Raw genomic sequence first — 26,555 nt, forward strand, 5'->3', positions numbered from 1 at the left:
AGCCGGCTAGCCAGTCAGCGAGCTTGTTGCTCTGAACAAATCGCTTGTCTGTGAGCATAAAACTATCATCAAGTTTACTGGGTTTCATTAAAAACAACGCTGTTCCGTCAAAGTGTATGGATAGAAACTGGGTGACATTTCACAGCCATATATATTGTGCATCATTTAAGTTGATTATTTGCGAAATCGCCATACGAACATAATTATATATTACTTAACACTTACCAACCCGCTCAAACGGTCGGTGCCTGTCGTTTTGCTGCTGCTGTTGACTGTGTGTAGACTAGGTTTAACCCTGTGTGTGTGTGTGTGTGTGTGTGTGTGTGTGTGTGTGTGTGTGTGTGTGTGTGTGTGTGTGTGTGTGTGTGTGTGTGTGTGTGTGTGTGTGTGTACACACAGGGTTTGAATGGTCGCTATATGGAGGTGACGGTGTGCTAAGTCTCCTGCTGACCATCACTCACCCAAATACCGGTTGGCAGACCACAATGGTAAGCATCCCTTCCACTAACCCTCTGTCCATCTACCCCTTAATATATATATATCCATCTGTTTATCCCTCTATCCATTGATTTATCTATCTGTCGATCCAGCACTCTATGTGTCTATCTACGAACAGTAACGGATGACTACTGTTCTATTTGCAGCAACACGTTTTGGAATATGCATTGGATCGGGCTGAGGTAAGACTATGTCCTATTTATTCTGCAGGAACAAGTGTCTATAGGTGTTCATGCATATACATCTGACGTTGATGTATTTCATCTTCTTCAGTACATTGTTGAAAGTGCTCGTCAAAGGCCAGCGAAGAGGAGAGCCTCATCCGGAGGGAAGAAGAGTTTATACCAGAAACTATACGAGCTCTACATCGAAGAGTGTGACAAAGAACCAGAGCTCAAGGTAACCAGGTCGAAGTCAGAGTAGGTCGTGTAGAAAGCATTTGACAGACCTAATCATTGGACCCATTGACCTGTAGCTTGTGTTCATTAGGGCACACGTAGCAAAAAATGTGTTGTAACGGAAAATGAAAGCCAGGGTTCTTATTGGACAAGTTCACATCAGAAGCTACGTAGGAATGTGAATTGAATCATTATTTGTAAACCAATACCATTTATTGTTATGAATGATTTGCTGTTATGTGTAGAAGCTGCGTAGGAATGTGAACCTACTGGAGAAGCTAATGTGTCAAGAGTCCGTGTCGTGTCTGGTCGTCAACCTCTACCCTGGCAACCAGGGATACTCCCTCATGCTCCGCGGCAAGAATGGATCTGGTGAGAGCACTATCGATCAATCACTCTTATCAATTTATCAAATATTCACAATTAAGTTATTTGTCATGCAACATGTAGCAAAGATACTTGGCTTAAAAACCTCAAGAGGCCCAAGGTAAACTCTGTCCTGCATAAATCACTGCTATGTAGCGAGTATTGTAAACTCAGCCAAAAAAAGAAACATCTTCTCACTGTCAACTGCATTTATTTTTTAGCAAACTTAACGTGTAAATATTTGTATGAACGTAACAAGATTCAACAACTGAGACATAAACTGAACAAGTTCCACAGACATGTGACTAACAGAAATGGAATAATGTGTCCCTGAACAAAGGGGGGTCAAAATCAAAAGTAACAGTCAGTATCTGGTGTGGCCACCAGCTGCATTAAGTACTGCAGTGTATCTCCTCCTCATGGACTCCACCAGATTTGCCAGTTCTTGCTGTGAGATGTTACCCCACTCTTCCACCAAGGCACCTGCAAGTTCCCTGACATTTCTGGGGGGAATGGCCCTAGCCCTCACCCTCTGATCCAACAGGTCCCAGACGTGCTCAATGGGATTGAGATCCAGGCTCTTCGCTGGCCATGGCAGAACATTGACATTCCTGTCTTGCAGGAAATTACGCACAGAACGAGCAGTATGTCTGGTCGCATTGTCATGCTGGAGGGTCATGTCAGGATGAGCCTGCAGGAAGGGTACCACATGAGGGAGGAGGATGTCTTCCCAGTAACGCACAGCATTGAGACTGTCTGCAATGACAACAAGCTCAGTCCGATGATGCTGTGACACACCGCCACAGACCATGACAGACCCTCCACCTCCAAATCGATCCCGCTTCAGAGTACAGGCCTCGGTGTAACGCTCATTCCTTCGACGATAAACGCCAAATCCGACCATCACCCCATAGGCGACGTTGTTGCCGGTGATGTCTGGTGAGGACCTGCCTTACAACAGGCCTACAAGCCCTCAGTCCAGCCTCTCTCAGCCTATTGAGGACAGACTGAGCACTGATGGAGGGATTGTGCTCCTGGTGTAACTCAGGCAGTTGTTGTTGCCCTCCTGTACCTGTCCCGCAGGTGTGATGTTCGGATGTACCGATCCTGTGCAGGTTTTGTACCGATCCTGTGCCACTGCGAAGACGATCAGCTGTCCGTCCCGTCTCCCTGTGGCGCTGTCATAGGTGTCTCATAGTACGGACAGTGCAATTTATTGCCCTGGCCACATCTGTAGTCCTCATGCCTCCTTGCAGCATGTCTACGACACGTTCAAGCAGATGAGCTGTAGTGGTAACAGTGTGTTTCGACAGGGCAGTAGTGGTAACAGTGTTTCTACAGGGCTGTAGTGGTAACAAGGTGGTTCTACAGGGCTGTAGTGGTAACAAGGTGTTTCTACAGGGCTGTAGTGGTAACAAGGTGTTTCTACAGGGCTGTAGTGGTAACAGTGTGTTTCTACAGGGCTGTAGTAGTAACAGGGTGTATCTACAGGGCTGTAGTAGTAACAGGGTGTATCTACAGGGCTGTAGTGGTAACAGTGTGTTTCTACAGGGCTGTAGTAGTAACAGGGTGTATCTACAGGGCTGTAGTGGTAACAGTGTGTTTCTACAGGGCTGTAGTAGTAACAGTGTGTTTCTACAGGGCTGTAGTAGTAACAGTGTGTTTCTACAGGGCTGTAGTAATAACAGTGTGTTTCTACAGGGCTGTAGTAATAACAGTGTGTTTCTACAGGGCTGTAGTGGTAACAGTGTGTTTCTACAGGGCTGTAGTAATAACAGTGTGTTTCTACAGGGCTGTAGTGGTAACAGTGTGTTTCTACAGGGCTGTAGTAATAACAGTGTGTTTCTACAGGGCTGTAGTGGTAACAGTGTGTTTCTACAGGACTGTAGTAGTAACAGTGTCGCTTTGTTTGATTCAACTGCATAATGATGTCTCTCTCTTTCCCTCATCTCCCTCTCTCTCCCCATCTCTCTCTTTCCTCCCTCCCCCCTCTTCCCCCCTCTCTCTCTTTCCTCCCTCCCCCCTCTTCCCCCCTCTCTCTCTTTCCTCCCTCCCCCTCTTCCCCCCTCTCTCTGTAGACTCTGAGACGATCCGTCTGCCGTATGAGGAAGGCCAGCTGTTGGAGTACCTGGATGCTGAGGAGCTTCCTCCTATCCTGGTGGATCTCTTAGAGAAGTCCCAGGTGTGTGTTCCCTCTAACCCTCTGTCTCCGTGTCCCCGCTCTGGCTCCTTGTCTCCTCTCTGGCTCCTTGTCCCCTCTCTGGCTCCTTGTCTCCTCTCTGGCTCCTTGTCTCCTCTCTGGCTCCTTGTCTCCTCTCTGGCTCCTTGTCTCCTCTCTGGCTCCTTGTCCCCTCTCTGACTCCTTGTCTCCTCTCTGACTCCTTGTCCCCTCTCTGACTCCTTGTCCCCTCTCTGACTCCTTGTCCCCTCTCTGACTCCTTGTCCCCGCTCTGGCTCCTTGTCCCCTCTCTGGCTCCGTGTCCCCGCTCTGGCTCCTTGTCCCCTCTCTGTCTCCGTGTCCCCGCTCTGGCTCCTTGTCCCCTCTCTGTCTCCGTGTCCCCGCTCTGGCTCCTTGTCTCCTCTCTGGCTCCTTGTCTCCTCTCTGGCTCCTTGTCTCCTCTCTGGCTCCTTGTCCCCTCTCTGGCTCAGTGTCCCCTCTCTGGCTCCTTGTCCCCTCTCTGGCTCCTTGTCCCCTCTCTGGCTCCTTGTCTCCTCTCTGGCTCCTTGTCTCCTCTCTGGCTCCTTGTCCCCTCTCTGGCTCCTTGTCTCCTCTCTGGCTCCTTGTCCCCTCTCTGACTCCTTGTCCCCTCTCTGGCTCCTTGTCCCCTCTCTGGCTCCGTGTCTCCTCTCTGACTCCTTGTCCCCTCTCTGGCTCCTTGTCTCCTCTCTGGCTCCTTGTCTCCTCTCTGGCTCCTTGTCCCCTCTCTGGCTCCTTGTCCCCTCTCTGGCTCCTTGTCTCCTCTCTGGCTCCTTGTCTCCTCTCTGGCTCCTTGTCTCCTCTCTGGCTCCTTGTCTCCTCTCTGGCTCCTTGTCCCCTCTCTGACTCCTTGTCCCCTCTCTGGCTCAGTGTCCCCGCTCTGGCTCCTTGTCCCCTCTCTGGCTCCTTGTCCGCTCTCTGACTCCTTGTCCCCTCTCTGGCTCCTTGTCCCCTCTCTGACTCCTTGTCTCCTCTCTGGCTCCTTGTCCCCTCTCTGGCTCCTTGTCTCCTCTCTGGCTCCTTGTCCCCTCTCTGACTCCTTGTCCCCTCTCTGGCTCCTTGTCTCCTCTCTGGCTCCTTGTCTCCTCTCTGGCTCCTTGTCCCCTCTCTGGCTCCTTGTCCCCTCTCTGGCTCCTTGTCTCCCTCTGGCTCTCTCTGTCTCCTCTCTGGCTCCTTGTCCCCTCTCTGGCTCCTTGTCCCCTCTCTGGCTCCTTGTCTCTCCTGGCTCCTTGTCTCTGGCTCCTTGTCTCCTCTCTGGCTCCTTGTCTCCTCTCTGGCTCCTTGTCCCCTCTCTGACTCCTTGTCCCCTCTCTGGCTCAGTGTCCCCTCTCTGGCTCCTTGTCCCCTCTCTGGCTCCTTGTCCCCTCTCTGGCTCCTTGTCCCCTCTCTGGCTCCTTGTCTCCTCTCTGGCTCCTTGTCTCCTCTCTGGCTCCTTGTCCCCTCTCTGGCTCCTTGTCCCCTCTCTGGCTCCTTGTCTCCTCTCTGGCTCCTTGTCTCCTCTCTGGCTCCTTGTCCCCTCTCTGGCTCCTTGTCCCCTCTCTGGCTCCTTGTCCCCTCTCTGGCTCCTTGTCTCCTCTCTGGCTCCTTGTCTCCTCTCTGGCTCCTTGTCCCCTCTCTGACTCCTTGTCCCCTCTCTGGCTCAGTGTCCCCTCTCTGGCTCCTTGTCCCCTCTCTGGCTCCTTGTCCCCTCTCTGGCTCCTTGTCCCCTCTCTGGCTCCTTGTCTCCTCTCTGGCTCCTTGTCTCCTCTCTGGCTCCTTGTCTCCTCTCTGGCTCCTTGTCTCCTCTCTGGCTCCTTGTCTCCTCTCTGACTCCTTGTCTCCTCTCTGACTCCTTGTCTCCTCTCTGACTCCTTGTCTCCTCTCTGACTCCTTGTCTCCTCTCTGACTCCTTATCCCCTCTCTGACTCCTTGTCTCCTCTCTGACTCCTTGTCTCCTCTCTGACTCCTTGTCCAGGTGAACATCTTCCACTGTGGCTGTGTGGTAGCTGAGGTTCGAGACTACAGACAGTCTGGCAACACTAAGATGCCCTCCTTCCAGAGCAGACACGTCCTGCTACGACCCACCATGCAGGTAGGAACTAGCACTGCGTTCTAGAACCATAGAAATAGAAGAGGTAGAGCTGACACTATGCAGGTAGGAACTAGCACTGCGTTAGGGTGGTGGTGGTCATATGTAATCAGAATGATCGATCCTTACACTGTTGATACTATTTTCTGACCTTTGACCTCCCCAGACACTGATCTGTGACGTCCATGCCATGACCAGTGACCACCACAAATGGACTCAGGTGAGTTGCCGAGGTCATACAAACCTGGTCACACCATCAAAATGGTAATACTGTTCTCATTCCTCTCATATTCCCTTATCACCTGCCTCTCCCCTCTTCATCGATCTCTCTCTCCCCCTCTCCCCTCTCTCCCCTCTCTCCTCTCTCCTCTCTCCCCTCTCTCCTCTCTCCCCTCTCCTCTCTCCCCTCTCTCCTCTCTCTCCTCGCTCCCCCTCTCCTCTCTCCCCCTCTCCCCCTCTCCTCTCCCCTCTCTCCTCTCTCTCCTCTCTCTCCCTCCCTCTCCCCCTCTCCTCTCTCTCCTCTCTCCCCCTCCCCCTCTCTCCCCCTCTCCTCTCCCTCCCCTCTCCCCTCCCCCTCTCTCCCCCTCTCTCCTCTCTCTCCTCTCTCCCTCTCCCCTCTCTCCTCTCTCCTCTCTCCCCCTCTCCTCTCTCCCTCTCCCCCTCTCTCCCCTCTCTCCCTCTCTCCTCTCCCCTCTCTCTCCTCTCTCTCCCTCTCTCCCTCTCTCCCTCTCTCTCCCTTCTCTCCCTCTCTCCCTTCTCTCCTCTCTCCCTCTCTCCTCTCTCCCCTCTCTCCTCCTCTCTCCCTCTCCTCTCTCTCCCTCTCTCCCTCTCCCCTCTCTCTCTCCCCCCTCTCCCTCTCTCCCCTCCCTCTCTCCCCCTCTCCTCTCTCCCCTCCTCCCTCTCCCCTCTCCCCTCTCTCCCTCCCCCCTCTCCTCCTCTCCCTCTCCCCTCTCCCCTCTCCCCTCTCTCCCCTCTCTCCTCTCTCCCTCTCCCCTCTCCCTCTCTCCCCTCTCTCCCCTCTCCCCTCTCTCCCTCTCCCCTCTCTCCCCCTCTCCCCCTCCCTCTCCCTCTCTCCCTCTCTCCTCTCTCCCCTCTCTCTCCCCTCCTCTCCCTCTCCCCTCTCCCTCTCCTCCCCTCTCCTCCCTCTCTCCCTCCTCTCCTCCTCTCCCTCTCTCCCTCCTCTCTCCTCCCCCTCTCTCCCCTCTCCTCTCTCCCTCCCTCTCTCCTCTCTCCCTCTCCCTCCCCTCTCTCCTCTCCTCCTCTCTCCCTCTCCTCTCCCCTCCTCCTCTCCTCTCCTCCTCCCTCTCTCCCTCTCCTCTCCTCTCCCTCTCTCCTCTCTCCCCTCTCCTCTCCTCTCTCCTCTCTCCTCTCTCCCCTCTCCCCTCTCCTCTCTCCTCTCTCCCCTCCTCTCTCCCTCCCTCTCCCCTCCTCTCCCTCTCTCCCCTCCCTCTCTCTCCTCTCCTCTCCTCTCCTCTCTCCCTCTCCCTCTCCTCTCCTCTCTCCTCTCTCCTCTCCCCCTCTCCCTCCCTCCCTCCCTCCTCTCTCCTCCCCTCTCTCCCCCTCCTCTCCCCTCTCCCTCCTCTCCCCTCTCCCTCTCCCTCCCCTCCTCTCCCCTCTCCTCTCTCCTCTCTCCCTCTCTCCCTCCCTCTCTCCTCTCTCCTCTCTCCCTCTCTCCCCTCCTCCTCCTCTCCCTCCTCTCTCCCTCTCTCCCTCTCCCTCTCTCTCCTCTCTCCCTCTCTCCTCTCTCCCTCTCCCCTCTCCTCTCTCCTCTCCTCTCTCCCCTCTCCTCTCTCCCTCTCTCTCCTCTCCTCTCTCCCCTCTCTCCCTCTCCTCTCTCTCCCTCTCCCTCTCCCCTCTCCCTCTCCCTCTCTCCCTCTCCTCTCCCCTCTCCTCTCCCCCTCTCTCCCCTCTCCCTCTCCCTCTCTCCCTCCTCTCCTCCCTCTCCTCTCCCTCTCCCCTCTCTCCCTCCCCCTCTCCTCCCTCTCCCCTCTCCTCTCCCCCTCTCCCCTCCTCCTCCTCTCCTCTCTCCCCTCTCCTCTCTCCCTCTCTCTCTCCTCCTCTCCTCCTCTCCCTCTCCCTCTCCCCTCTCCTCTCTCCCTCTCCCTCCTCTCCCCTCCCCCCCCTCTCCTCTCCTCTCTCCCTCTCCTCTCTCCTCTCTCCTCTCTCCCCTCCTCCTCTCTCTCCTCTCTCCTCTCTCCCCTCTCCCCTCTCCCTCTCTCCCTCTCTCTCCTCTCTCCCTCCTCTCCCCCTCCTCTCCTCTCTCTCCCCTCTCCTCTCTCCCTCTCTCCTCTCTCCCTCCTCTCTCCCCCTCTCCTCCCCCTCTCTCCCCCTCCCTCCCCTCCTCTCTCCCTCTCCCCCTCTCCCTCCCCTCTCTCCCTCTCCTCTCTCCTCTCCTCTCTCCCCTCTCCCCCTCCCTCTCCTCTCCCCTCTCCTCTCTCTCCTCTCTCCTCTCTCCAGGACGATAAGTTCCAGTTGGAGAGCCAGTTACTGCTGGCCACAGCTGATCCTCTGTGTCTGGATCCATCTCTCTCTGTCACCTGTACAGCCAACCACCTGCTCTATAACAAGCAGAAGATGAACACTCACTCTATGAAACGGTACACACAGAGAGACACATAGAGAGACGCGCAGACGCACACAGAGAGAGACGCGCAGACGCACACAGAGAGAGACCCGCAGACGCACACAGAGAGAGACCCGCAGACGCACACAGAGAGAGACGCGCAGACGCACACAGAGAGAGACGCGCAAACACACACAGGGAGAGACCCGCAAACACACACAGAGAGAGACCTAAAAACACACACAGAGAGAGACCTAAAAACACACACAGAGACCTAAAAACACACAGAGAGATACCTAAAAACACACAGAGAGATACCTAAAAACACACAGAGAGAGACCCACAAACAAACAGAGAGACCTAAAAACACAAACAGAGATACCTAAAAACACGCTATGAAACACACAGAGAGAGACCTAAAAACACGCTATGAGACACACAGAGAGAGACCTAAAAACACGCTATGAGACACACAGAGAGAGACCTAAAAACACGCTATGAGACACACAGTGTTTCTCCTCTCTCCGTAGTTGTTTTAAGCGTCACTCTCGGGCGGCGTTGAACCGTCAGCAGGAGCTGTCCTACCTGCCCATGCCCCCCCAGCTGCGTCTCTATGACTACCTGCAGAGGAGGAAGGAGAGGAAGCCGGCCCCCTCGATAGACCTGAAGTTCCCCAAGGCCGGAAGCGTGAGATCACATTACACTCTGTACACTGCCACCTGTAGATAGACCGCCTCTAGATAGACCACCTCTAGAATGACCACACGACCACCTCTAGATAGACCACCTCTAGAATGACCACCTCTGGAATGACCACACTACCACCTTTAGATAGACCGCCTCTAGATAGACCGCCTCTAGATAGACCACCTCTAGAATGACCACCTCTAGATCGACCACCTCTAGATAGACCACCTCTAGATAGACCGCCTCTAGATAGACCACCTCTAGAATGACCACACTACCACCTCTAGATAGACCGCCTCTAGTTAGACCGCCTCTAGATAGACCGCCTCTAGATAAACCGCCTCTAGATAGACCGCCTCTAGATAAACCGCCTCTAGATAGACTGCCTCTAGATAGACCACCTCTAGATAGACCCCCTCTAGATAGACCCCCTCTAGATAGACCACCTCTAGAATGACCACACTACCACCTCTAGATATACCACCTCTAGATAGACCGCCTCTAGATAGACCACCTCTAGATAGACCACCTCTAGAATGACCACACTACCACCTCTAGATAGACCGCCTCTAGATAGACCACCTCGAGATCTACCACCTCTAGATAGACCACCTCGAGATCTACCACCTCTAGATATAACACCTCGAGATAGACCACCTCTAGAATGACCACACTACCACCTCTAGATAGACCACACTACCACCTCGAGATAGACCACCTCTAGAATGACCACACTACCACCTCTAGATAGACCACACTACCACCTCGAGATAGACCACCTCTAGAATGACCACACTACCACCTCTAGATAGACCACGCTACCACCTCTAGATAGACCACGCTACCACCTCTAGATAGACCACGCTACCACCTCTAGATAGACCACGCTACCACCTCTAGATAGACCACGCTACCACCTCTAGATAGACCACGCTACCACCTCTAGATAGACCACGCTACCACCTCTAGATAGACCACGCTACCACCTCTAGATAGACCACGCTACCACCTCTAGATAGACCACGCTACCACCTCTAGATAGACCACGCTACCACCTCTAGATAGACCACGCTACCACCTCTAGATAGACCACGCTACCACCTCTAGATAGACCACGCTACCACCTCTAGATAGACCACGCTACCACCTCTAGATAGACCACGCTACCACCTCTAGATAGACCGCCTCTAGAATGACCACACTACCACCTCTAGATAGACCACACCAACAGACTGATCTCTCTCCGCTGTTCTCCTGTCTTTCTCCCTCCCTCATTTACAGTGTGTGGACATGTGGAAGCAGAGCAACTGCCAGCTGACTGTCCCCAAGGAGATTGATGTAAGTCACACTCTCTCTCGCCTTGTCAAACACCCCAACCTGTCTGTCAGTCAGTGACTGGTACTCTTCAGATATGGACCAAGGTTGGGGTCAATACCAATTGAACTCAGTCAATTCAGGAAGTGATTTGAATTAAAAATTCCCCAAAATGGGAAAAACTTTTGACGTAAAATACCTTCTTCTTATTCAGAAGTCATTTGAAAATAGATTTCCCTTTTTTTTTCCAATCATTGAATTGGAAATTTCACTTTACTTCTTGAATGGACTGACTTCAATTGAAATGAATCCAAACCCTTAAATGAACCGTTTGGTCTTCGTAACTCAGACTCTCTCTGTGTTCCCAGGTGGAGAAATATGCAGTGGTGGAGAAGTCTGTGAAACTGGAGGAATCTCAACCCACTGTATGGCCTGCAGAGGTAAGACTTCCTGGTGTCACACTCTTTATCTTCCCCCTGTTACAGATCTAAGTAATTAAACACCGGCATCATCTCAAAAGACCACAACAAGCTGCTGCAAATCTCATTTTATCACAGAAGATGTGTTTCCTGTCAGCTTTGATCAAAAAACGGTACCAGAGGACCAAGGTTTCTCCTCACTTCCTGGTGTCACACCCACGGAACAGGAAGTGATAAGATGATTGTACGTTTGAGTGTGAGGTTGGGGGTAAGACCCAGAGGACCAAGGTGTCTCTTTTTTGAACTTCCTTGTGTCACACCTGTTCTCTTCCCCCATAACAGGAAGTGATAGATGACTATACGTTTGAGTGTGAGGTCGGGGGTAAGACCCAGAGGACCAAGGTGTCCATCTTCCAGTCGGTGGGCGACCCTCTGGTCTACGGAAAGATCTACTGCGCCAAACAACCCAAAGTTGAGGAGGACAGCAGCGACCTTCAGATCCTACACCCATCGTAAGAAGGGGGGGGGGGGTGAGGAGGACAGCAGCGACCTTCAGATAGATCCTACACCCATCGTAAGAAGGGGGGGGGGGGGGTGAGGAGGACAGCAGCGACCTTCAGATCCTACACCCATCGTAAGAAGGGGGGGGGGGGTGAGGAGGACAGCAGCGACCTTCAGATCCTACACCCATCGTAAGAAGGGGGGTTGAGGAGGACAGCAGCGACCTTCAGATCCTACACCCATCGTAAGAAGGGGGGTTGAGGAGGACAGCAGCGACCTTCAGATCCTACACCCATCGTAAGAAGGGGCGGGGGGGTGAGGAGGACAGCAGCGACCTTCAGATCCTACACCCATCGTAAGAAGGGGGCGGGGGGGTGAGGAGGACAGCAGCGACCTTCAGATCCTACACCCATCGTAAGAAGGGGGTTGAGGAGGGCAGCAGCGACCTTCAGATCCTACACCCATCGTAAGAAGGGGTTGAGGAGGACAGCAGCGACCTTCAGCTCCTACACCCATCGTAAGAAGGGGGCGGGGGTGAGGAGGACAGCAGCGACCTTCAGATCCTACACCCATCGTAAGAAGGGGGGTTGAGGAGGACAGCAGCGACCTTCAGCTCCTACACCCATCGTAAGAAGGGGGCGGGGGGGTGAGGAGGACAGCAGCGACCTTCAGCTCCTACACCCATCGTAAGGACAGTAGGGGGGTGCAACGCGGCAGAGGACAATTTAATGTAACATTCTAGACACAGAATATTTTAACTTAGATAGTTTTTTTCTTGTCTTTTTCCCCCACCAGTTTCCTAATCGGCTCGAAGATGGATGCCAATCGGTAAGTGGACCAACAGTGACTGTGTGCTTTCTGAACATCTGTTCTGTGCTGTCGGCTGTTTGAGTTGATTAGGATCCCTGTGGAAAAGGCTCGTCTTCCTGGGGTCGAAATACTTAACGGTTTACGTTGAAAGACAGTGGTAGACAGTTAGACATTTACAGACCGTTAAAATACCTAAAAGGTAACGCATTTAACTTTCAATAGGCACTTATTCAATAAGTTATTGGATCGGTATCTGTCCAGTCATATGGTTGTCTGTTGTTGACTGTGTTGTTGACTGTGTTGTTGACTGTGTTGTAGGCTGTTGACTGTGTTGTAGACTGTTGACTGTTGTTGACTGTGTTGTGGGCTGTTGACTGTTGTTGACTATAATGTAGGCGGTTGACTGTGTTTTGGGTGGTTGACTGTTGTTGACGATGTTGTAGACTGTTGACGATGTTGTAGACTGTTGACTGTGTTGTTGACTGCTGTTGACTGTTGTTGACTGCTGTTGACTGTTGTTGACTGCTGTTGACTGTTGTTGACTGCTGTTGACTGTGTTGTTGACTGCTGTTGACTGTTGTTGACTGCTGTTGACTGCTGTTGACTGTGTTGTTGACTGCTGTTGACTGTTGACTGTGTTGTAGGTTGTTGACTGCTGTTGACTGTTGACTGTTGTAGGTTGTTGACTGTTGTAGGCTGTTGACTGTTGTTGACTGCTGTTGACTGTGTTGTTGACGATGTTGTAGACGGTTGACTGTGTTGTAGGCGGTTGACTGTGTTGTAGGCTGTTGACTGTGTTGTAGGCGGTTGACAAAAAATGTTGCTTTTCCGAGGTTCCTGTCCCAGTATAAGGGTGTGTATGAGTCAGACGTGATGTGTGTGTGTGTGTTTCTAGGTTCCTGTCCCAGTATAAGGGTGTGTATGAGTCAGACGTGATGTGTGTGTGTGTGTGTTTCTAGGTTCCTGTCCCAGTATAAGGGTGTGTATGAGTCAGACGTGATGTGTGTGTGTGTGTTTCTAGGTTCCTGTCCCAGTATAAGGGTGTGTATGAGTCAGACGTGATGTGTGTGTGTGTGTTTCTAGGTTCCTGTCCCAGTATAAGAGTGTGTGTGAGTCAGACGTGATGTGTGTGTGTGTGTTTCTAGGTTCCTGTCCCAGTATAAGGGTGTGTATGAGTCAGACGTGAAGTGCCAGGTGAAGATGTCTCATAACTCAGGATTCGTGGGACGGAACCGGCTCTCACCCGGCAGAGAGACAGAGGTACACGTACCACAACACACACACACACTTGTCGTGACGATCATTGATGTGATGACTGTTATTATGGAACAATTAACTCATTAGGAATTTGGGGCACCACGGGAAAAGTTTGTTTCCCGAATTAACTATGTAGACATATCAGTCATCAATTCATAATTTCCTCACATTAGTCATCAATGAATAATTTTCCTGCGTTTCAGGGTCGTGATCAAACCGTAGACCTCAGCTGCAGCTTGTGGCCCTTCTCGTCTGATATGTTCACTCTAAACTCAAATGCTTTAAACCCTCGGGTAGAAAGGGGGTGTGTTTACGTCTTGCTGACATGCTCTCTGGGTTCCCTGGGGGCGTAGCTAGTTACGAGGCAAGGTATCACAATTTACTATGATCTCGTTTAGAGAACTAAAATCACAATCTTATCGTCACCACAACAACAACAACGTTCTCTTTTATCCTGGATATTTTCCACGCAACGTAAAGTATGTAAACATATGATATACACCGTATGAAAACTCTTGAAGTTACCATGTTTTCGTTACAATGTCTTCATGCAACTTTTAATGACATCACAAAATAGACATTCATTTTCCACGTTCCATCTCTCATCATTATCAATGTTTGGAGGATGAAATATATTGTCCCGGTGTCCATTGTTTGATGTTGTAGTTTCTGGTGGTAAACTTATGATAAGGAACACAGACTTTCCGATCACTCAAACTAGGCCCCCTTTTAGGCCCCCGAAAAGGAATCGTCTGCTGCCTCTCTCTCTCCCCCGCGGGAGAGAGAGAGAGAGAGATCTCTGTAGAGCTGATCCACTGAAACCTGATCCTCACAAGGAGAGTCATGACACACTATAGAACCGGCTCTCACCAAGCAGAGAGACGGAGCTGGTTGATGTTGTTGATTCACCTAAAGCCCGTTGTGTGTCCTCAGGCGGATGGTCTACCAGCCCTGGTTCAGTCGTCGGGTGTGTTGGGGAAGGGGGTGAAGCACCGGCCTCCCCCTATCAAACTACCATCCGCGTCGGGCAGCAGCTCCACGGGTAACTCACTCTCTAACCAGCCTGGAGGTCCGGGGCTGCATCTCATTCCACAAAGTTGTTGTTCCCGATCTCACATCTGATTGGTGCTAACTCCTATTCTCCCCCTCTCTCTCTCACCTCTCCCCCTTCCTCACCCTGCTTCCTCTCTCTCTCTCCCTCCCCTCCTCCACCCCACCTCCTCTCTCTCTCTCCCTCCCCTCCTCCACCCCACCTCCTCCTCTCTCCATATCTCTCTCTCCAGGTAACCTGTATAGTTCAGCCCAGGCTACCAGTGGTCTCCTTAAGTGTCCTACGCCCCCCCCGGGAACAGGCCCCGGCTCATCCAAGCCCCAGTCTCTGAGTAGGAAGCACTCTGTGGAGCTGGGGCAGGGGTTACAGCTGGGGGGGCAGTTAGGACAGGTGGGGTTGTTGTCCCCGGTAGCCCTATCTCCCATGGGGACGACACAGAGTGAGTACCTGGCCAGTCTGTCTGTCAGTCAGTCTCTGTCTGTCAGTCAGTCTGTCAAACAGTCTCTGTCAAACAGTCTCTGTCAAACAGTCTCTGTCAAACAGTCTCTGTCAAACAGTCTCTGTCAAACAGTCTCTGTCAAACAGTCTTTGTCAAACAGTCTTTGTCAAACAGTCTTTGTCAAACAGTCGCTGTCAAACAGTCGCTGTCAAACAGTCTCTGTCAAACAGTCTCTGTCAAACAGTCTCTGTCAAACAGTCTTTGTCAAACAGTCTCTGTCAAACAGTCTCTGTCAAACAGTCTCTGTCAAACAGTCTCTGTCAAACAGTCTCTGTCAAACAGTCTTTGTCAAACAGTCTTTGTCAAACAGTCTCTGTCAAACAGTCTCTGTCAAACAGTCTCTGTCCTATCTGACCTGTCAGTCTGTCAAACAGTCTATCAGCCAGTCTATCATGCCTTGGTATTAGAGCCCCTGCCAGAGGCTATACGTACCCAGGAAGGTCTATCATGCCTTGGTATTAGAGCCCCTGCCAGAGGCTATACGTACCCAGGGAGGTCTATCATGCCTTGGTATTAGAGCCCCTGCCAGAGGCTATACGTACCCAGGAAGGTCTATCATGCCTTGGTATTAGAGCCCCTGCCAGAGGCTATACGTACCGAGGAGGTCTATCATGCCTTGGTATTAGAGCCCCTGCCAGAGGCTATACGTACCCAGGGAGGTCTATCATGCCTTGGTATTAGAGCCCCTGCCAGAGGCTATACGTACCCAGGAAGGTCTATCATGCCTTGGTATTAGAGCCCCTGCCAGAGGCTATACATACCCAGGAAGGTCTATCATGCCTTGGTATTAGAGCCCCTGCCAGAGGCTATACGTACCCAGGGAGGTCTATCATGCCTTGGTATTAGAGCCCCTGCCAGAGGCTATACATACCCAGGGAGGTCTATCATGCCTTGGTATTAGAGCCCCTGCCAGAGGCTATACGTACCCAGGAAGGTCTATCATGCCTTGGTATTAGAGCCCCTGCCAGAGGCTATACGTACCCAGGGAGGTCTATCATGCCTTGGTATTAGAGCCCCTGCCAGAGGCTATACGTACCCAGGAAGGTCTATCATGCCTTGGTATTAGAGCCCCTGCCAGAGGCTATACGTACCCAGGAGGTCTATCATGCCTTGGTATTAGAGCCCCTGCCAGAGGCTATACGTACCCAGGAAGGTCTATCATGCCTTGGTATTAGAGCCCCTGACAGAGGCTATACGTACCCAGGAAGGTCTATCATGCCTTGGTATTAGAGCCCCTGCCAGAGGCTATACGTACCCAGGAAGGTCTATCATGCCTTGGTATTAGAGCCCCTGCCAGAGGCTATACATACCCAGGAAGGTCTATCATGCCTTGGTATTAGAGCCCCTGCCAGAGGCTATATGTACCCAGGAAGGTCTATCATGCCTTGTTATTAGAACCCCTGCCAGAGGCTATACGTACCCAGGGAGGTCTATCATGCCTTGGTATTAGAGCCCCTGCCAGAGGCTATACGTACCCAGGGAGGTCTATCATGCCTTGGTATTAGAGCCCCTGCCAGAGGCTATACGTACCCAGGAGGTCTATCATGCCTTGGTATTAGAGCCCCTGCCAGAGGCTATACGTACCCAGGACAAGTGTCAGATTGGAAAAGAAACCCACATTATGTCTCTATATGCAGATGATATTTAACTATTCACTTAACTATTCCCATTGCTATTGGTTTAGCTCTTTTTATCAAATCAAACTTTTTTCGTCACAGGCGCCGACTACAACAAGTGTAGACTTTACCGTGAAATGCTGAATACAACAAGCGTAGACTTTACCGTGAAATGCCGAATACAACAAGTGTAGACTTTACCGTGAAATACTGAATTCAACAAGTGTAGACTTTACCGTGAAATGCCGAATACAACAAGTGTAGACTTTACCGTGAAATGCCGAATACAACAAGTGTAGACTTTACTGTGAAATACAGAATACAACAAGCGTAGACTTTACTGTGAAATGCGGAATACAACAAGCGTAGACTTTACTGTGAAATGCCGAATACAACAAGTGTAGACTTTACTGTGAAATGCTGAATACAACAAGCGTAGACTTTACTGTGAAATGCTGAATACAACAAGCGTAGACTTTACCGTGAAATGCTAACTTTACCGTGAAATGCTGAATACAACAAGCGTAGACTTTACTGTGAAATGCTAACTTACAAGCCCTTAACCAACAGTGCAGTTCAAGAAGAGTTAAGAAAATATTTACAAAATAAACTAAAGTAAAAAGTAACACAATAACAAGGCTATATACAGGGGGTACCGAGTCAATGTTTATTGAGGTAATTTGTACATGTAGGTAGGTGTAAATGAACTATGCATAGAAGTTAAACAGCGAGTAGCAGCAGTGTACAAAACTAATGGGAGGGGGGGTCAATGTAAATAGTCCGGTGGCCATTTGATTAATTGCTCAGCAGTCTTATGTTTTGGGGGTAGAAGATGTTAAGGAGACTTGGACCTTGGCGCCCCGGCACCGCTTCCTGTGTGGTCGCAGAGAGAACAGTCAATGACTTGGGTGATTGGAGTCTCTGACAATTTTTTGGGGCTTCCCTCTGACACCGCCTGGTATAGAGGTCCTGGATGCCAGGAAGCTTGGCCCCAGAGATGTACTGGGCCGTACGCACTACCCTCTGTAGTGTCTTACGGTCGGATGCTGAGCGGTTACCATACCAGGCGGTGATGCAACCACTCCGGATGCTCTCGGTGGTGCAACCACTCCGGATGCTCTCGGTGGTGCAGCTGTGTAACCTTTTGAGGATATGGGGACCCATGCCTAATCAAAATTAATTTGGGGTTACAAAATGTATTTGAATAAGTCAGAAGCTATGCCCTCTAGGGAGCTTGAGTGACAACAACAGTTCGAATGACTTCACGTTCAATTGGACAAATGTATTTTTTTGTGTATCTTGGTGTAAAAACATTTTAAGAACTTCAACCTGTCCAACAGCAGCTTTGTACCTGGAGGGCAGTTAAGGAAGACCTAGACAGATGGATGGACTTGACATTATCACGGTTGGGTAGAATTAATCTGATCAAAATGATCTGTATCCTGGTTGCATTTTATATACAGTGGGGCAAAAGTATTTAGTCAGCCACCAATTGTGCAAGTTCTCCCACTTAAAAAGATGAGAGAGGCCTGTAATTTTCATCATAGGTACACTTCAGTTATGACAGACAAAATGAGGGGGAAAAAATCCAGAAAATCACATCGTAGGATTTTTAAGGAATTTATTTGCAAATTATGGTGGAAAATAAGTATTTGGTCACCTACAAACGAGCAAGATTTCTGGCTCTCACAGACCTGTAAATTCTTCTTTAAGAGGCTCCTCTGTCCTCCACTCGTTACCTGTATTAATGGCACCTGTTTGAACTTGTTATCTGTATAAAAGACACCTGTCCACAACCTCAAACAGTCACACTCCAAACTCCACTATGGCCAAGACCAAAGAGCGGTGAGCAAAAATCCCAGAACCACATAACCCAATACAAAAATCCCAGAACCACATAACCCAATACAAAAATCCCAGAACCACATAACCCAATACAAAAATCCCAGAACCACATAAACCCAATAAAAAAATCCCAGAACCACATAACCCAATACAAAAATCCCAGAACCACATAAACCCAATAAAAAAATACCAGAACCACATAAACCCAATACAAAAATACCAGAACCACATAAACCCAATACAAAAATCCCAGAACCACATAAACCCAATAAAAAAATACCAGAAACACATAAACCCAATACAAAAATACCAGAAACACATAAACCCAATACAAAAATACCAGAAACACATAAACCCAATACAAAAATACCAGAAACACATAAACCCAATACAAAAATACCAGAACCACATAAACCCAATACAAAAATACCAGAACCACATAAACCCAATACAAAAATACCAGAACCACATAAACCCAATACAAAAATACCAGAACCACATAAACCCAATACAAAAATACCAGAACCACATAAACCCAATAAAAAAATACCAGAACCACATAAACCCAATACAAAAATACCAGAACCACATAAACCCAATACAAAAATACCAGAACCACATAAACCCAATACAAAAATACCAGAACCACATAAACCCAATACAAAAATCCCAGTGGACAATCTCCTGCTGAAAGACTTAAACACTGTATCTCTTCATATTATGCTGTTATGCATTACAATGTTGAAAGTTGCTCAAGTGCTCTGATTAGGGGAAGCTGGGGAGAGGCCCAGAAATCGCCTTGGACAAAGGCTGTGCTCGAGGCAAGACAACTGTTCACCTGCAATGTATGAATATGCAAAGGCTTCATAGGACTCCCAGTATATGGAATAACAGGTTTCATAGGACTCCCAGTATATGGAATAACAGGGTTCATAGGACTCCCAGTATGTGGAATAACAGGGTTCATAGGACTCCCAGTATATGGAATAACAGGGTTCATAGGACTCCCAGTATGTGGAATAACAGGGTTCATAGGACTCCCAGTATGTGGAATAACAGGGTTCATAAGACTCCCAGTATATGGAATAACAGGGTTCATAGGACTCCCAATATGTGGAATAACAGGGTTCATAGGACTCCCAGTATGTGGAATAACAGGGTTCATAGGACTCCCAGTATATGGAATAACAGGGTTCATAGGACTCCCAGTATATGGAATAACAGGGTTCATAGGACTCCCAATATGTGGAATAACAGGGTTCATAGGACTCCCAGTGTATGGAATAACAGGGTTCATAGGACTCCCAGTATATGGAATAACAGGGTTCATAAGACTCCCAGTATATGGAATAACAGGGTTCATAGGACTCCCAGTATATGGAATAACAGGGTTCATAGGACTCCCAGTATGTGGAATAACAGGGTTCATAGGACTCCCAGTATATGGAATAACAGGGTTCATGAGACTCCCAGTATATGGAATAACAGGGTTCATAAGACTCCCAGTATATGGAATAACAGGGTTCATAGGACTCCCAGTATATGGAATAACAGGGATCATAGGACTCCCAGTATATGGAATAACAGGGTTCATAAGACTCCCAGTATATGGAATAACAGGGTTCATAAGACTCCCAGTATATGGAATAACAGGGTTCATAGGACTCCCAGTATATGGAATAACAGGGTTCATAGGACTCCCAGTATGTGGAATAACAGGGTTCATAGGACTCCCAGTATGTGGAATAACAGGGTTCATAGGACTCCCAGTATGTGGAATAACAGGGTTCATAGGACTCCCAGTATATGGAATAACAGGGTTCATAGGACTCCCAGTATATGGAATAACAGGGTTCATAGGACTCCCAGTATGTGGAATAACAGGGTTCATAGGACTCCCAGTATGTGGAATAACAGGGTTCATAAGACTCACAGTATATGGAATAACAGGGTTCATAGGACTCCCAATATGTGGAATAACAGGGTTCATAGGACTCCCAGTATGTGGAATAACAGGGTTCATAGGACTCCCAGTATATGGAATAACAGGGTTCATAGGACTCCCAGTATATGGAATAACAGGGTTCATAGGACTCCCAATATGTGGAATAACAGGGTTCATAGGACTCCCAGTGTATGGAATAACAGGGTTCATAGGACTCCCAGTATATGGAATAACAGGGTTCATAAGACTCCCAGTATATGGAATAACAGGGTTCATAGGACTCCCAGTATATGGAATAACAGGGTTCATAGGACTCCCAGTATGTGGAATAACAGGGTTCATAGGACTCCCAGTATATGGAATAACAGGGTTCATAAGACTCCCAGTATATGGAATAACAGGGTTCATAAGACTCCCAGTATATGGAATAACAGGGTTCATAGGACTCCCAGTATATGGAATAACAGGGTTCATAGGACTCCCAGTATGTGGAATAACAGGGTTCATAGGACTCCCAGTATGTGGAATAACAGGGTTCATAGGACTCCCAGTATGTGGAATAACAGGGTTCATAGGACTCCCAGTATATGGATTAACAGGGTTCATAGGACTCCCAGTATATGGAATAACAGGGATCATAGGACTCCCAGTATATGGAATAACAGGGTTCATAAGACTCCCAGTATATGGAATAACAGGGTTCATAAGACTCCCAGTATATGGAATAACAGGGTTCATAGGACTCCCAGTATGTGGAATAACAGGGTTCATAGGACTCCCAGTATGTGGAATAACAGGGTTCATAGGACTCCCAGTATATGGAATAACAGGGTTCATAGGACTCCCAGTATGTGGAATAACAGGGTTCATAGGACTCCCAGTATATGGAATAACAGGGTTCTGAGGACTCCCAGTATGTGGAATAACAGGGTTCATAGGACTCCCAGTATATGGAATAACAGGGTTCATAGGACTCCCAGTATATGGAATAACAGGGTTCATAGGACTCCCAGTATATGGAATAACAGGGTTCATAGGACTCCCAGTATATGGAATAAAATGAAAGCAGAATTATCTGATGCCTGCTGGAAGTGGAAGAAGAATAAAGGTCCTCATGGCCATCTGTTATTCACCATTAAGAATGGACTCGTGGCCATCTGTTATTCACCATTAAGAATGGACTCATGGCCATCTGTTATTCACCATTAAGAATGGACTCGTGGCCATCTGTTATTCACCATTAAGAATGGACTCATGGCCATCTGTTATTCACCATTAAGAATGGACTCGTGGCCATCTGTTATTCACCATTAAGAATGGACTCGTGGCCATCTGTTATTCACCATTAAGAATGGACTCGTGGCCATCTGTTATTCACCATTAAGAATGGACTCGTGGCCATCTGTTATTCACCATTAAGAATGGACTCGTGGCCATCTGTTATTCACCATTAAGAATGGACTCATGGCCATCTGTTTGTCACCATTAAGAATGGACTCATGGCCATCTGTTATTCACCATTAAGAATGGACTCGTGGCCATCTGTTATTCACCATTAAGAATGGACTCGTGGCCATCTGTTATTCACCATTAAGAATGGACTCGTGGCCATCTGTTATTCACCATTAAGAATGGACTCGTGGCCATCTGTTATTCACCATTAAGAATGGACTCGTGGCCATCTGTTATTCACCATTAAGAATGGACTCGTGGCCATCTGTTATTCACCATTAAGAATGGACTCGTGGCCATCTGTTATTCACCATTAAGAATGGACTCGTGGCCATCTGTTATTCACCATTAAGAATGGACTCGTGGCCATCTGTTTTTCACCATTAAGAATGGACTCGTGGCCATCTGTTATTCACCATTAAGAATGGACTCGTGGCCATCTGTTATTCACCATTAAGAATGGACTCGTGGCCATCTGTTTTTCACCATTAAGAATGGACTCGTGGCCATCTGTTTTTCACCATTAAGAATGGACTCATGGCTCTCTGTACTGGGTGTCCCATATTGTCGTTGGGAACAGGCCCTTACACTTACCTTACACAGCTCAATCTTCTTTAAAAAATGACTCTGTGCCCTGCAAATGCCTTCTCTGACCCCCTCTGCTCTCCCCCTCTTCACCCTGACCCTCTCTTCTCTCCCCCTCTTCACCCTGACCCTCTCTTCTCTCCCCCTCTTCATCCTGACCCTCTCTTCTCTCCCCCTCTTCACCCTGACCCTCTCTTCTCTCCCCCTCTTCACCCTGACGCTCTCTTCTCTCCCCTCTTCACCCTGACGCTCTCTTCTCTCCCCCTCTTCACCCTGACCCTCTCTTCTCTCCCCCTCTTCACCCTGACGCTCTCTTCTCTCCCCCTCTTTTAACCCCCACCCCCTCTTCTTCCTGACTCTTCTCTCCCCTCTCCTCTCCCTGCCCCCCCCCTTCCCTCCGACTCTCCTTCTTGACTCTCTCTTTTCTCCCTGTCTTGTCTCTGACCTCTCAGGATCGGGGACCCCCAAACCCTCCACCCCCACCAGCACCCCTGTTCCACCCCTCACCCCGCCGACTCCCTCCTCTCCCTCTGTCCCCTCCCGTCCTCTGTCCCCCCCGCCCCCGGAGCCCCAGGCCCTCCTGGCTCCGTACCCTCAGCAGCAGCTGTCCCTGTCCCAGCCTTTGCCCATCATGACCATCCCTCTTCCCACCATGGGAACCTCCATCACAACGGGGACCAGCTCCTCTCAGGTCATGGCTAACCCTGCTGGACTCAACTTCATCAACGTGGTGGGATCTGTCTGGTAAGGACTGACACAGTCTCGTGGTTCTTAATCCTCTCCTCGGGGATCCCCAACTCTTCCACGTATTTAATCTATTCCAGAGTTAGCGAAACCTGATTCCATTCCTCAACTAATCATCCAGCGTCTGACTAGGTGAATCAGGTAAACTAGTTCACGGCTACAACAACGTCGTGAAATGTCTACTTCCTCTATCCGTTTTGATACGGGTTCTGTTTCTCTGTAGACACGAGGATCTGTCTGGTAAAGCTTCTGACTGGAGACACTAGACTTAAAGCATTGTCTCTCACTATGACTGTCACTTGCAGTCTGTACTCCATCGGTCTCCTCTCTCTTCCTGCTCGTTGCTCATATACAGTGGGGCAAAAAAGTATTTAGTCAGCCACCAATTGTGCAAGTTCTCCCACTTAAAAAGATGAGAGAGGCCTGTAATTTTCATCATAGGTACACTTCAACTATGACAGACAAAATTAGAAAAAAAATCCAGAAAATCACATTGACCAAATACTTATTTTCCACCATAATTTGCAAATAAATTCATAAAAAATCCTACAATGTGATTTTCTGGATTTTTTTTCTCATTTTTCTGTCATAGTTGAAGTGTATCTATGATGAAAATTACAGGCCTCTCTCATCTTTTTAAGTGGGAGAACTTGCACAATTGGTGGCTGACTAAATACTTTTTTGCCCACTGTAGGTCTGCAGGGTGGTACAATGCAGCCTCTTCTTCATCTCTGAAATATTATTAATACACCTCAAGGTCTTTTAAACCAAGACATTTCTCATGACCTCTTTGGGTTTTGTCTCTCTCTCTCCCTGTCTCTTTCTCTCCCTGTCTCTTTCTCTCTCTCTCTCTCTGTCTCTCTCCCTGTCTCTTTCTTTCTCCCTGTCTCTCTCTCCCTGTCTCTTTCTCTCCCTGTCTCTTTCTCACTCTCTCCGTGCCTCTCTCTCCGTCTCTGTGTCTCTCCTTGTCTTTCACTCTCTCTCTCCGTGTCTCTCTCTCCATCTCTCTCTCCGTGTCTCTCTCTCTCCGTGTCTCTCTCTCTCCGTGTCTCTCTCTCCATCTCTCTCTCCGTGTCTCTCTCTCTCCGTGTCTCTCTCTCCATCTCTCTCTCCGTGTCTCTCTCTCTCCGTGTCTCTCTCTCCATCTCTCTCTCCGTGTCTCTCTCTCCGTGTCTCTCTCTCTCCGTGTCTCTCTCTCCGTCTCTCTCTCTCCGTGTCTCTCTCTCTCTCACTCCATGTGTCTCAGCAGTCCCCAGACTCTGATGAATTCTAGTCAAATGTTGGGTCCTGGTCTCAACCTGAGTGGTCTAGGAGGACTGATGCCTACCATGCAACCAACCACACAAACAGGTATAAAACACACACACACACACACTGCCTACCACAGAGACTGATGCAACACACTGCCTACCACAGAGACTGATACAACACACTGCCTACCACAGAGACTGATACAACACACTGCTTACCACAGAGACTGATACAACACACTGCCTACCACAGAGACTGATACAACACACTGCCTACCACAGAGACTGATACAACACACTGCTTACCACAGAGACTGATACAACACACTGCCTACCACAGAGACTGATACAACACACTGCCTACCACAGAGACTGATACAACACACTGCTTACCACAGAGACTTATACAACACACTGCCTACCACAGAGGCTGATACAACACACTGCCTACCACAGAGACTGATACAACACACTGCCTACCACAGAGACTGATACAACACACTGCCTACCACAGAGACTGATACAACACACTGCCTACCACAGAGACTGATACAACACACTGCCTACCACAGAGACTGATACAACACACTGCCTACCACAGAGACTGATACAACACACTGCCTACCACAGAGACTGATACAACACTGCCAGCTGTCTCATCATGTGTGTTTGTGTTCCCCAGGGAGTCCATTTGGTTTGAACACTAGTCCAGGCCTGAGACCCCTCAACCTGCTACAGGTACCACTTCCTCCTCCACTCCTCTCTCTCTCCCTCCTCCTCTCCCTCGCTCTCTCTCTCCCACCTCCACCCCTCCTCTCTCTCTCTCTCCTCCTCCCCTCCTCTTCACACTGTGACAATGGGCTGAATCCCAAACTTGAGATCTAACCTTCTGTTTCTCCTTCTTCCCTTCATCTCTCTTCTTTTGTCCCTCTCTCTCCCCCCCTCCCTTCCATCCTCCCCCCTCCCTTCCATCCTCCTCCCCCTCCCTTCCATCCTCCTCCTCCTCCCTTCCATTCTCCCCATCTCTCTCCCCCTCCTCTTCCTCCTCCCCATCTCTCTTCTCCTCCTCTTCCTCCTCCCCATCTCTCTCCCCCTCCTCTTCCTCCTCCCCATCTCTCTCCCCCTCCTCTTCCTCCTCCCCATCTCTCTCCCCCTCCTCTTCCTCCTCCCCATCTCTCTCCCCCTCCTCTTCCTCCTCCCCATCTCTCTCCCCTCCTCTTCCTCCTCCCCATCTCTCTCTTCCTCCTCCCCATCTCTCTCCCCCTCCTCTTCCTCCTCCCCATCTCTCTCCCCTCCTCTTCCTCCTCCCCCATCTCTCTCCCCCTCTTCTTCCTCCTCCCCCATCTCTCTCCCCCTCTTCTTCCTCCTCCCCATCTCTCTCCACCTCCTCTTCCTCCTCCCCCATCTCTCTCCGCCTCCTCTTCCTCCTCCCCCTCCTCTTCCTCCTCCCCTATCTCCCCCCCTTCCTCCTCCTCCACCGCTCTCCTCCTCCCCCATCTCCCCCTCCCTCCTCCTCCTCCCTTCTTTCTCCATCTCTCTCCTCCTCCTCCACCCCATCTCTCTCCTCCTCCTCCTCCTCCCCATCTCTCTCCTCCTCCCACATCTCTCTCCCCCTCCTCTTCCTCCTCCCCATCTCTCTCTCTCTCCCCCTCCTCTTCCTCCTCCCCCATCTCTCTCCCCCTCCTCTTCCTCCTCCCCATCTCTCTCCCCATCTCTCCCCCTCCTCTTCCTCCTCCCCATCTCTCTCCCCCATCTCTCTCCCCCCTACTCTTCCTCCTCCCATCTCTCTCCCCCTCCCTCTTCCTCCTCCCATCTCTCTCCCCCTCCTCTTCCTCCTCCCCATCTCTCTCCCCCTCCTCTTCCTCCTCCCCATCTCTCTCCCCCTCCCTCCCTCCTCCTCTTCATCCTCCCCCCTCCTCTTCCTCCTCCCCATCTCTCTCCTCCTCCTCCTCCTCCTCCTCCCCATCTCTCTCCTCCTCCCCCATCTCTCTCCTCCTCTTCATCCTCCCCCTCCTCTTCCTCCTCCCCATCTCTCTCCTCCTCCTCCTCCTCCTCCCCATCTCTCTCTCTCCCTCCTCCTCTTCATCCTCCCCCCTCCTCTTCCTCCTCCCCATCTCTCTCCTCCTCCTCCCCATCTCCTCTCCTCCTCCCCCCATCTCTCTCTCTCCCTCCAGATCCCTACAGGTCCTCTGATCTTTAACTCTCTGCAGCAGCAGCAGCTCTCCCAGTTCTCTCCTCAACAGAGTCAGTCTGCTACGTCCAGCCCACAGCAGCAAGGAGACATGGTATGACACACACACACACACACACACCTTCTGCCTCAGTCAGTCTGCTACGTCCAGCCCACAGCAGCAAGGAGACATGGTATGACACACACACACACACACCTTCTGCCTCAGTCAGTCTGCTACGTCTAGCCCACAGTAACCTCGTCCAAAGGCTATTGTTCACAGCACATATACACTACCGGTCAAAAGTTTTAGAAGACCT

At 50.0% G+C, this 26,555-nt stretch overlaps 1 protein-coding gene across 4 annotated transcripts in view; it reads left to right on the forward strand.

Moving 5' to 3' along the window:
* Window positions 1-433: 433 nt before the first annotated feature.
* supt20 (SPT20 homolog, SAGA complex component) overlaps window positions 434-26,555 on the forward strand; it is a 48,457-nt gene continuing 22,335 nt past the window's right edge. For 3 of the 4 annotated variants that reach the window (XM_064971369.1, XM_064971371.1, XM_064971372.1), the window contains exons 1-20: window positions 434-488; window positions 645-680; window positions 772-897; window positions 1,142-1,268; window positions 3,341-3,444; window positions 5,414-5,530; window positions 5,694-5,747; window positions 7,985-8,124; window positions 8,621-8,777; window positions 10,059-10,115; window positions 10,460-10,531; window positions 10,853-11,022; window positions 11,807-11,839; window positions 12,967-13,081; window positions 14,012-14,120; window positions 14,362-14,568; window positions 22,524-22,815; window positions 24,062-24,165; window positions 24,748-24,803; window positions 26,240-26,350. In XM_064971369.1, coding sequence (XP_064827441.1) covers window positions 486-488; window positions 645-680; window positions 772-897; window positions 1,142-1,268; window positions 3,341-3,444; window positions 5,414-5,530; window positions 5,694-5,747; window positions 7,985-8,124; window positions 8,621-8,777; window positions 10,059-10,115; window positions 10,460-10,531; window positions 10,853-11,022; window positions 11,807-11,839; window positions 12,967-13,081; window positions 14,012-14,120; window positions 14,362-14,568; window positions 22,524-22,815; window positions 24,062-24,165; window positions 24,748-24,803; window positions 26,240-26,350 — 2,190 coding nt within the window. In that variant the 5' untranslated portion in view covers window positions 434-485. The remainder of the gene's footprint in view (window positions 489-644; window positions 681-771; window positions 898-1,141; window positions 1,269-3,340; window positions 3,445-5,413; window positions 5,531-5,693; window positions 5,748-7,984; window positions 8,125-8,620; window positions 8,778-10,058; window positions 10,116-10,459; window positions 10,532-10,852; window positions 11,023-11,806; window positions 11,840-12,966; window positions 13,082-14,011; window positions 14,121-14,361; window positions 14,569-22,523; window positions 22,816-24,061; window positions 24,166-24,747; window positions 24,804-26,239; window positions 26,351-26,555) is intronic. The other variant, XM_064971370.1, reaches the window with a different exon arrangement.

The sequence above is a fragment of the Oncorhynchus masou genome, chromosome 8 (assembly GCF_036934945.1).
Source record: "Oncorhynchus masou masou isolate Uvic2021 chromosome 8, UVic_Omas_1.1, whole genome shotgun sequence".
Lineage (NCBI taxonomy): Eukaryota > Metazoa > Chordata > Actinopteri > Salmoniformes > Salmonidae > Oncorhynchus > Oncorhynchus masou.